Consider the following 12,069-nt stretch of genomic DNA (forward strand, 5'->3'; position numbering starts at 1 on the left):
CTTGTGGTGCATAAGTCCTAGGACCAGGCTGGAATTTGGAACACACCACGTGGGGCAGTGTGTGGATTTCTGGACCTGTTTGCTTTTATTTAAACAAACTGGCTTGACTTCAAAAAAATTCAGCCAGGGCCGATGAATAATCAAAAGTCTTAAAACTCACCTCGAGAAAATCTTCATGTTCATTTTATTTAAATACGTTCAATAGCGTAAATGTCAACCACCCATCCACTCCCCTCAAAAGAAAATATATCCCCTTACATCATGCCAGGTCACTAGGGAACCACAAGATAAAATGGCTAACATCAGACTTAATCTGCTGCTGCTGCTGCTAAGTTGCTTCAGTCGTGTCTGACTCTGTGCGACCGCATAGACGGCAGCCCACCAGGCTCTGCCATCCCTACGATTCTCCAGGCAAGAGTGCTGGAGTGGGTTGCCATTGCCTTCTCCACAGACTTAATATGCTTCTCATCAAAAGCCTGAATCCTAGTTTTAATACACATAAAAAAGGAAAATTGACAAAACTGAAAGACAAACTTTATGCAGAAAGTGAAATTCAAAGCACTTCTTTATATAGCTCTGAAATTCATTAATTTCTTTAGCTCTCCTTTTCTTGCTTTTGAAACTGCCCATCGATTGATTTATTTAATGCTAGGCTACAAATACACTTTAGAGTACAAGTTAATAATGTTAAGAGGGAAAGATCTGGATCTGCCTTAATCACTTTTGAGTCTTGATTGTAAACATTAAAAGGAACTGATGACAATGTACCTCGTATTTGTGGGGAAGAGGTAAACACTTCGGCTTTTGGAATACGCACATGGACCCAGCTATATAGTTCTGGTTCCCGTATTAGCAAGTCAGATACATGCCATTGCACTCTTTCTCTAAGGAATCACCATTCGCCTCCTGTCTCCTGCTCTTCTCCTCTCACTGAACCCCAAGCAGTGACAGGTTGATCTCAGGGGTGGCCCTTTGCCCTAGGTATGCTGTCAGACACACCAAAACACAAACTCTAATAAATTCTCTTTAATAGTAAATTCCACTGATACAGATAATTGGAAGAGGAGGACATTCTCTTGGGACTCACAGACTTCAGAGTAAATGCAAGCTCAGAATTACCAACTGATGAAGGAACATTAACATACTTCCAAGGAGTCTGCCATTCTTTTTTTTTTTGGTCATACTACTTACAGGATCTCAGTTCCCCAACCAGGGATCGAACCCAGACTACAGCATTGAAAGCCCAGGATCCTAACCACTAGACCACCAGGGAGCTCCATGGCATTCTTTTTCTAACTGCCACTTATCAATAGTATGACCCCTGGCAGGACATGTACACAAAACCATTGCTTTCTCTAAGAAGTAGATCCAATATCTGCTCCATTTATTTCATAACACTGTTCTCAAAAATTCTTTTAGAAAGCATATGAAAAAATATATAAGTAAACTGTACTTAATTGCTATTAAATTATTCAAAGAAATTAATTTTTTTCTCATAATGTAGAACTGGATGCTATCTTTAGGGTCTAAAAAACTAGATTATCTAACAAATGAAAATAATTGAATTACAGGAAAACCTAATTATAATTCTCCTCCTAATTCACTCGATTCATAATTTACATTGCAATGAATTTGCTGGTTAGGGGATTAATTAAAATCACTGCTGTAAAAAAAAGGGTTCATCCAATAATTCTTTGGGAATGCAAATTCAAGTTCAGCAAATAATAAGCACACTTTGAAAATGAAATAATGTTCACATTTTAGGAGACGATTAAGCAAATTAAGAAATCATAACCCAAAAGTGTTTTTAAGTGATCTTATTGATTTCCTCCAAGCTGAATGTTTAGAAAATGAAATTTGAATTATAAATCAATTATAAACCTCTGTACTCAGGTATTGTGTATGTGTGTGTGTGTGTGTATGTGCTCAGTCACTCAGTCATGTCCGATTCTTTGTGACCCTATGGACTATAGCCCACCAGACTCCTCTTTCCGACTCAGGGGATCTTCCCAAGACAGGAATTGAACCCATGTCTCTTGCCATCTCCTGCATTGGCAGATGGATCCTTTACCAACTTAGATATTGTATAAGAAGCAAATAACATTCAATAAAAAGTATTGTAAATTTTAAAAATAAAATAAAATTAAATTAAAAAAAGGCATCAACACCAGTATAGGAATGTGAGCTTCCAGTTTTGCAGAGACACAAGTTCTAGTTGTTAACCAACTTCTGGCACTCAACTTCAGGCTAGTCCTGCCTTGAATACTAATCAAATGGAAATGACCTGAAGTTAACCCTCCACGTGTAAACCCTTTCTTTAAAAAATTATAACAAGGAAACACATTCTAACAGACTTTTAGAAGGTTAGAAAAAGTGCACAGAGCCCAGCACAAATTTAACAGAACTAATAGCTCTGCTGCCTGGCAGCATTTTTTATCAGGATCATCAAAGATCTAAATTATTTTGTGTTTTTTTCTGGATAGTAATCAGTGCCTGTGTATTGGCAGTGTGGAATATCACATACACAACAAGAAAGTCTGCAGCAGGAATCGCAGACATAGAAAACAGACTCGTGAACACAGTGAGGGAAGGAGAGAGTGGAATGAACTGAGAGAAGTATGGAAACATATACATTACTATATTTAAAACAGCTAGCTAGTGGGAATTTGCTGTGTGACACAGGAAGCTCCATCCAGAGCTGTGTGACAACCTAGAGGAGTGGGATGGGGTAGGAGATGGGAGGGGGGTTCAGGAAGGAGGGAGGGGACATAGGTATACTGATTTATGCTGATGTACGGCAGAGGCCTCCCTCATAGCTCAGTCAGTAAAGAATCTGCCTCCAATGCAGGAGACCCCGGGTTGATTCCTGGGTCGGGAAGATCCCCTGAAGAAGGGATAGGCTACCCACTCCATTATTCTCGGGCTTCCCTTGTGGCTCAGCTGGTAAAGAATCCACCCGCAATGTGGGAGACCTAGGTTCAATCCCTGGGTTGGGAAGATCCCCTAGAGAAGGGAAAGGCTACCCACTCCAGTATTCTGGCCTGGAGAATTCCATGGACACAGTCCATGGGGTCACAAAGAGTCGGACATGACTGAGTGACTTTCACTTTCACTATGGCAGAGGCCAACACAATATTGTAAAGCAATTTTCCTCCAATAAAATAAAAAAAAGTCTTCAATGAGTGAAGGCATCACACTTGCTCTTACTTCTTTTAAGAAACAAGGTAACAAGAGTTACTTCCACATACGATATTACAGAAGTTACTTTTTTTGAATTCCAAACTTGAGATTTAATAGTGACCCGGTTGGCGCCTTCATGATAAAACTGAATGTGTCTAGAACTACACACCATAACAAAAAATAACACACTTGATTTCCTGCTCCACATTTATTGGGGCCAGAGAGGCCAGGTGTTTTCCTTTCAAATACTTGGAAAAATATAACACAACAGCAATTTCTTAAATACAGAACAAAACTTTCTGGATCATGAATCAACAGAGATGTAATAGCCTATAGATAGCCACTGTAACAGTTTTATAAAATGTCATTCATCTAAGGCATTCTGAAACTCTTTCAAACCACACATATACACATATTCTATATACATGAAGGTATCCATTCATGAACAGACAGTTTTTTAGAAGCACTGTGTAGGGAAGGCTAAAGTAATACACATTTAGATTCTACATAGTTTTTAAGAGACATTTTGGGGTTCTAAGAAACAGTGATTAACATTCAAACCAACACAGATTTTCAAACCTGAATAGGTAAGGATTTTTGTGATGCCAGCTACAAGAAAATTTATACTGTGAGTTGTTTGTTTTTTCAAAGGCCTCTTTCAAACTAGAGGTTTCAAGTCAGGAGTAAACATTCATGGCATGAACACAGGATGCCTAAGTTTCCAAAATTTGCTTCCATATGGTTTTCTTCTTCACCTCCCCACCTCACCTGGATGCTGAGTTATTCCTTCCAGATGACAATGCGGTGAAGGATTTTTTGAATTTCTGTTTCAAGTGGACTACAATACCCCAAACACAGATTTTTGCCACGACATCCAAATATCATTAAATAGACCCATAGTTCTTCCTAGGACAGACAGAGATCACTAGCAAAGAACAGAGCTGACAAACAGGAAGGAGACAAGGTTCAACCCTTTCTCTGGCCAGTTATACAAAACGAAAGCATCAGTCTGTTATCAAAGTTGTCAGCTTTCCCCATTATAAACACAATCTCTAGACTGGCTTGCAGCTTGCCCTCTGATGCACCAGAGATATATTTGGGTTAACCAACCAACCCGTTCCTGTTGATTCCAACAGTCTCACACAACCCAAACTGTTGAGCGATTTAAGAAATCAACCAATTTTCAGGCACTTTTCAACATTTAAAAACTTAAATCCAGTTATTTCAAATCTATTGGACAAACACTCCCCACTCCCCACAAAAAAGTAAGCTAATTCTTTCATAGTATTTCTGTGAGAAGACATATTCTTTCAATTTGCCAAGGAAAGAGCATTAATGCTTTCTTCCTCCTTTTCTTCAAATTCCAGAGCTCTGCTTCTGATAACGTAGCACTTTAGGTTACGTGAAATCAGCCCCTGTTTAAAGATTCTTCTGGATCCAAGCTTGGAGAGTATATTAATGTGGGGGAGTACATTGCCATGACGGACATTCTTGATACAAAATTTCAATTTCAGTTGAGTCCCTGTGATCCCCTGAGCAGCTGTAAATGCCCTGTTCTATAATGAGGCAGTGTAAGACAAAGAAAAGTATTCAAATCTGTGTCCATTTATATTTATACTAGTACAAAACAGTGATAGAAGAAGATACTGATTTTTTTTTCTGACGTATTTATAGTTTCAAAGGAAAATAAAGACACTATTGAGAAATCTCTAATGAATGATAAAAAATAGTTTGGGGTGGGCTGCCATTCAAAATTTTTCCCAGAGTTCTCATCTATGTTCTATACAAACTGTAAATAAAAATGTACACAACCAACAGATGTATTTTACATACATTGGATATCAATATGTACTTGTGAATTAAAGTTCCTTAATATACACATCCCCACTTAGAATATAATCCATTACATAGGCAAAGCATCATTCTGTAATAACAGGTCAGGGATAGCAGCAATACAATAGTCTAGTTGTCCAGTGACCTCAGAAAATATCCTAGGTCCTGATGTGGTACTCCGAGCTTCAGAAAGAGCCGTCCACTAATATTTAATACCGTTCTCATGAAGTACCAGGCTACTTTGCTAATGGCAATTATAGTAAAAGGTACTGTCTTTTCAAAACTCGTTTATTCAAAATCTGACTGGATGGTACAACAGGAAAAATAAGCCACCATGAGGTGATACAAACACAAAGTGTTAAAGATGCAGAAAGCATGGACATTTTGTTTCTCAGGTATTTTCTGTTGTTACATCACTGCCCTGTACATACAAAAGGTACTCAAGATCACCTGAACAGATGCTGAAAGAGCAAAACTTTGCTGGGAAGAGGCCTGCTCTGAACTGTGTTCGAAAATACATAAATAATTTGATTATCGATCTGTGTTTTACAAACTGACAGGGCATCATACTGAGTACTGCTTTAAGAGTTATGAGTCGAAACCTTTGGGTAACTTAATGCACTTGTAACCAAAACTGACATATATAATATGCAAAAAAAATTAGGTTGATTTATAATAAACCATATCAGCCCCAGAAGACAGAATGGGTTTCAAGTAAACACGTATTTTGTGTGTACTATTGGAGATATCCATTCATGCCCAATGGATTCAAACTTTAGTTAAGTGGCAAGTTACATAGATTCTGGATATATCTATGACTTTAATATTCACTCTTGGTGGGTACTGGTAGGTCCAATTCTAAACCTGTTGGGCACATGAACAGAGAGCTCAAGAAAGGTCCCTGATACCTACGATGACGATTCTGAATCCCTGCCACTTTACCCAAACTTCATATTAAACAATCCTGCAGACCACCACTACTGGCTGGAGGCAAAGTTGATCACCCAAGGGACAGATGCTAAATTAGACCAGACGGTTTCACCTGCTGCATGCAGCCCTTTTTCTGGGAAGGGCCAACTCCCTTGGCATAGCAGTCTCTCTGGCTTGAAGCTGAGATCACACAGGAGAAACCTATTGTGTTTCTGCCAACTTACTGGCGAAATCAGCACGCCCAGTAACCGGCAGAACCACCATATCAACTCCCAAGATAAGCAGCCCTCTTATAATTCCCATGAGAATAACAATTCTTACAAGAATTTCCCCTTAAACAGTCTTATTCTTCCCCTCCTACAGGAGGTTTTCTTTATGCTTCTTGTGATGGTCAAATCAACCCAGGACAGACTCTGGCTTCTCAGTGAGAGTGTGTGTCGTGATGGTTGGCAGTGCATTTATTATACCGAGTGTTCATTCAGGCTTCATGGATTTGGTGGGAAGTTGAACAGTCCACTGGGGAAGCCTTTGAATGATAACACGATGATGTGTTAGTTTCTCTTCATCAACCCAGAGCTTCTCAACACACTCCACAGACACAGTCTGGACTGTTGAACCTGGGCTCTCTTTACACAGGAACACACACAAAAGCGCTTGGCCTTTATGGATGCCAAAGGTGGGCAGGCAAGTTCAAAGTCTGGACACAGAGGCACTTCCAAAGTTTGGCAGGGAGGAGAAGGTGAGTTCATTAAGTGGGGTTTTAGCACTGCAGTCTTGTATAACCCAGACACCTGCGGCACACGGACACGAACTGAGCTCTTTAGGTTGTGGACGGGTCATGCTTTTTCTTCTTGCCCCGGCAGGACTTGCAGACACAGCAGATGATGCACGGGGAAGCCAGAAGCAGCAAGGGCGAAGTCACCAAGGCGATGATGCCCAACCCCACGAGAATCCCAACCACCTGGAAATGTAGAAGAAAAGCCTATTCAGCACGTCAGTCTTTCTATGTATATACACCACCATCAGCTGTGGACTGCTCTTGCCCCCTGCTAAAATTTCATAGATTGAAACTCTAATCCCTAAGTGGAGGACGATGTGTGGAAATGGGAACCTTGGTAAGTAATTAGGCCATGAGGGTGGAGTCCTCATGATGGGATTAGCACCCTTATAAGAAGCCACACAAGAGAGCTGGTTTCTTCTCTACTCTCTGCCATGTGAGGACACAGTGAGAAGAATGCCATCTATAAGCCACAAAGGGTGTCCTCATCAGAACTCAACAACACTGGCACCTGAGTCTCAGACTTTCAGTCTTCAGAACCATGAGAAATAAATATGTGGTCTGAGTCTTCCATTCTATGGTCACTTGTTACAGCGGCTCGAACTAAGACACCGTCTCAGGCACATGACGCAGTTACAAATATGAGAGCTTCCATCCAGTGCCCGGCAATGGTCTAAACTGGAGATAAAGCAGGGAGACACCAAGGACAAACCAAATGCTCACTCAGGCTCTGGCGCAAGCTCAGTGGGATCACGAACTGTCGGTGTTGGCTGCCTCTCTACTTGTTTCTCAGCAGTCTCAGAGGAAACGGTAACATCCTCAGAGGGATGTTAATAATGGCTACTAGGCTATGAACACCAACTTCCTCAAAAGGAACATGAAAAACTCTTAAAAATAAATCTCAGGACTCCCTTTGAGCCTGCCACGTAAGCACACAACGGTATGTACAGAGGCTTCCATGCCCCAACACAGCTCATGGGATTTTAAGACTTCTGCCTTCCATAGCAAATATGCCCCAAAGGGCTCTAGGGAATTCACTCTACCAGTTTTTTTCAGGAGAAACGAGCATTCGGCTTTGCCTTTATTCTGCTGGAGTGTTTTCCATAAGGTATTACAGAAAAACCTGAACGAACTCTTTGGCCAGTCTGATTCTTGTCTGCTCTGTCGCCCTGACTCTCCACTTCTCTAGGAGACTGGGCTTCTGGATTAACTTCACGCCCAGAAGTTTCCCAGAACCTCTCAGGCTGGGATGAGTAAGAAGGGAATAGAGGCGGGGAAACTGAGTAGGTGGGCTTTTCAACCCATTCAAAGCCTGGCTTCTCTTATGCTCCTCCTAAGGTCGGGGTACCTGTGTTCGGTTCCACATCACTGAGGCTCTTGAGTGGCCAAGCTTATTCCTACACGGCCCTCTGTCATAGTGTCTGAGGAAAATGTCATTCTGAAAAACAAAGAGAGAGGTTTTGGTAAACACACAGTTTTTGAATCGAGAGACAGGTACTAACCCCATCAGATCACCTCAGTGGATAAAATTAACGATGGCCTCTAAGAACTCTCAAGTGACAATTCTTAGATGATAGTAGTTTTATAAATCATTGCGTGAAAACAGATTATAGTCCCTGAGACTCTTTATTGATTCTAAAGAAGATTAACGACCTGACTGATTATCTTTGAAAGGTAACTCTAGTAGAAGTGCAGTATGGAATGAAAGAACCTTGAAGGAGATAGCTAAAAGGCTGTCGTAAACCAGCTGAGATAACACGCCAGTGGCTGAGACAGACAAGAGGTAAATACAGTCATGCAGAATTATGTAGGTAACTATGGGATGGGGAACCAGGGAGAAGAAACCCCAGATGAGGGAGAAGCACTGGGTAGGAGGCAGGGACTTTGTTGAGGGAAGGGACAACATAGAGAAGGATTCTGTTGGGAAGATGATGGCCACAGTTTGGACGTGTTGAACTTGAGACGTACAAGCAGTGCTGTTCAAAAGGCAGCTGATTATACATATCTGGATTCTGGGAAGAAGACTTGGGAAACAGTGTCCTTGGGCCAAAGAATCCAGAGAAGTAGATGAGATTACACCCAGGGAGAGGGTATAGAAGACACATATTTAAGAGCAGGCCAAGGGGAATACTGTCTCCCTGACCACTTCAGCTGGAATCTTCTCTTGCCCTTGGCACTTCTGTTTCTCAGGCATTCAGACTTGAACTGGAATATACAACATTGTTCTCTGGCTCCCTGAGCTTTGAAGGACACTGCTGGTTTTCCTGGGCCGACCAGCTCACAGACAGCTGCTCATGGGACTTCTCAGCCTCCAATACCATGTGAAAAAATACCTTATGCTAAATCCCCAAGAATCAATCTATCTACCCACCTATCTATTCTATTGGGTCTGTCTCTCTGGATAACTTTGACTAATAAAGTGACTATTCTACACAAATTTGGGAGAAAACAAAAGAGTAGACCAAAGAAGAACCTGGAAAGGAAATTGAGCAGCAGCCAGAAAGGAAATCAGAGGAGATGGTCTCACTGGAATGGAGGTGATCAAGATGTCAAAGGCAGCAGAGAATCTAGGAAAGGGGAGGACTAAAGTATCCATTGGATTTTACTCAGAAGGAATCACTCAAAGCCTTGAGAGAACACAGTCAGGGTCTGGCTATCTGAGTCACTGCAATGACTGGAGTGTCAACAGCTAGAGGCTTGGCTTCTAAAGGAAGGAGAGAAACAGAATGGCAGCAAGGCAAAGCTGCAGCCTTGAGAAAAGTGTTACTTGTTGTTAAATGGGACATAACTGAATCCATGGGTAGGTTAGAGAGCAGGGAATGGAAGCTGAAGTCATAGGAGAGAGAAGATAGAACCCAAGGGGACAAGTCTCTGAGGATCCCAAAGCAGAGGATGAAGACTATCTCATCCTCTGAAACAGTGGAGATGAGAATCAAGGCGGGAACAAACCCAACTCCCCAGAGCAAAACTCAAAATCACTCTTTTTGGTGTTGGTCTCAGGCTTGGCTTGTGGACAATCCCCCTTCCTCTAGACCGACACTAAAACTTCCCTATAAATAAAGACCAACACCATCATCTGACACGGAACACTTGGCTACAGAAACACATCGTGACCCACAAGCCAACGGTCCCTGGCCAAAATCCAGGAAAATGAGGCCTCAAAACACAATGACCAGAAGATGCCGCGCACCTAGCAATTTCATGTCTGTACCATTTCACCTCGAGAACCAGAACAGTTCAAGCGACAACACTGTGTTCTTTGCAACACCACACCCAGAACACATTTCAGCCGAAGGATGCAGCGATCTGGCACACATATTTATTCCCCTAGGCTCTTGCCTCCTAAAGAGAACCTCATGGGCTCAACCTCTGTGGATGTGAATCCTATTAACAAGCTGGTTAAACCTGAAGGGGAAAAAACTGGATTTGTTTCATTTGTAAAGCATGAGGGGTACATAATCATGAGTCATACCCTCATCCAGAGTATCATTCATTTGGAATTAGGAGACATCTCAAATATCAAACATTATTATAATTCAAACTTAATTGTAATTCAAGGGGTTATAACAAATCACATTTTTTAACAGAATGAACACCTGTCTGTCAACCTGAGTCATGGAGATTCTAGAGTCTAAAAGGTCAAATTTCTCCTCCCCAATGCATATGCCTTCCTGAAACCCTGACATCAAGCTGATTAAGATTCTTACTCATAGATGTCAGCCTAAATAACTTATCTAATTTTTAGTTAAAAACCAGGCATGTGGTGGCCAGCACGCAGCCATGTTAACTGCATTCACTGAGTGTGTATAATGCTAAAGACCGATACAAACTGAAACAAACAAAGCAATTAAAGGGCTTCCCTTGTGGCTCAGCTGGTAAAGAATCCGCCTGCAATGCGGGAGACCTGGGTTCGATCCCTGGGTTGGAAAGATCCCCTGGAGAGGGGAAAGGCTACCCACTCCAATATTCTGGCCTGGAGAATTCCATGGACTGTATAGTCCATGGGGCACAAACAGTCGGACACAACTGAGAAACTTTCACTTTCAAGCAATTAAAACAAAAAATTGCAAAAAGAAGAGCCACCCATCCAACCGTGACTGAGGGCTTACACTGATACAAACATATTTTAAAGGTCCGAATTGCCAAAACAGGGAATAACTATAAACAAACTGCCAAAATAGGGAATATCTAAAGGGAATATGTCGCTGCAAACTGTAAAACACTAGAATTGAAAACAATAGAATTCTCACCAATTCTTCATATTACCTTTTAAATGAGGTTACCATTAGCCTCAGCACTGGACTGAATGGAACTGTACCCGAACTTGAAAAGACATACCTCACAAATAGCGGGGGGAAAGAACAATTAGACCAGATCCCTTATGTGGGAAGGGAACCCTGGGAGAGCAGTAACAATCTTGCTGTCACGCTCATGAACGAAATAGTAATTAAGAGATGCCACTCATTTAAATGGCTTTTCTCCTTAAATTAAAGAAGAAAAAAGCAATCTAATTGTGACAGGCAGAATAACTGATCCCCTAAAGATGTGCTGTGCTGTGCTCAGTCATGTTCTTTGCAACCCCATGCGCTGTAGCCCGCCAGGCTCTTCTGTCCATGGAATTTTCCAGGCAAGAACATTGGAGTGGGTTACCATTTCCTACTCAGAGGATCTCCCCTAAAGATGCCAATGATCTATTCCCCAAAACATGTGAATGTGTTACCTTACATGGCCGAAGGGATTTTGCAAGTGTGATTAAAGACCTTGAGATGGGCTGGGGTGGGGTGGGGGGATTAGCCCTTATTATCCAGAAGGGCACGATCTAATTACATGGGTCCTTAAAGGCAGAAACGTTTTCTCAGACGTTTTCTCCCTCAGTCAGAGGGAATGGCTCTGGAAGCTAAGACTATGGAAGAAGGCTCAGAAAGATGTGATGCTGTCGCCTCTAAAGATGGAAAAAGGGGCCATAGCCAAGGAATGTAGGCAGCCTCTAGAAGCTAAAATAGGCAAAGAAATAGATCCTCTCCAAGAGTCACCAGAAAGAACACAGTCCCAAGACAACTTGACTTTAATCCAGGGAGACCCATGTCAGATGACCGATGGACAGAACTAATGATAACACATCTGTGTTGCTTTAGGCCACAAGTCTGTGGTAACTCATTACAAGAGCAAAATCAAACGACCATGCTCATAGTTCTTTAAACAACAGAATGAGACAATGCCCCCAAAGCTGGAAATGTCCCTAAAACAAAAGCTTGCCTTTAAAGGTAGGACGACACACTTAAAGTAATCAGAGAGAGGTATGTGAAGAAGCAGGCTCAGGATGTTTCATTAAGGAAAAATAACTTTCT

The 12,069-nt window shown here is 41.7% G+C and overlaps 1 protein-coding gene across 2 annotated transcripts in view; it reads right to left on the reverse strand.

The window, feature by feature from the left end:
- Window positions 1–3,369: 3,369 nt before the first annotated feature.
- The window catches only part of RNF144B (ring finger protein 144B), a 159,816-nt gene continuing 151,116 nt past the window's right edge, over window positions 3,370–12,069 (reverse strand). For both annotated transcript variants that reach the window (XM_027523985.1, XM_027523984.1), the window contains exons 7-8: window positions 8,070–8,159; window positions 3,370–6,904 (exon numbers count right to left, since the gene is read on the reverse strand). In XM_027523985.1, coding sequence (XP_027379786.1) covers window positions 6,764–6,904; window positions 8,070–8,159 — 231 coding nt within the window. In that variant the 3' untranslated portion in view covers window positions 3,370–6,763. The remainder of the gene's footprint in view (window positions 6,905–8,069; window positions 8,160–12,069) is intronic.

Source organism: Bos indicus x Bos taurus, chromosome 23 (genome assembly GCF_003369695.1).
Source record: "Bos indicus x Bos taurus breed Angus x Brahman F1 hybrid chromosome 23, Bos_hybrid_MaternalHap_v2.0, whole genome shotgun sequence".
NCBI classification, from domain to species: Eukaryota; Metazoa; Chordata; class Mammalia; order Artiodactyla; family Bovidae; genus Bos; species Bos indicus x Bos taurus.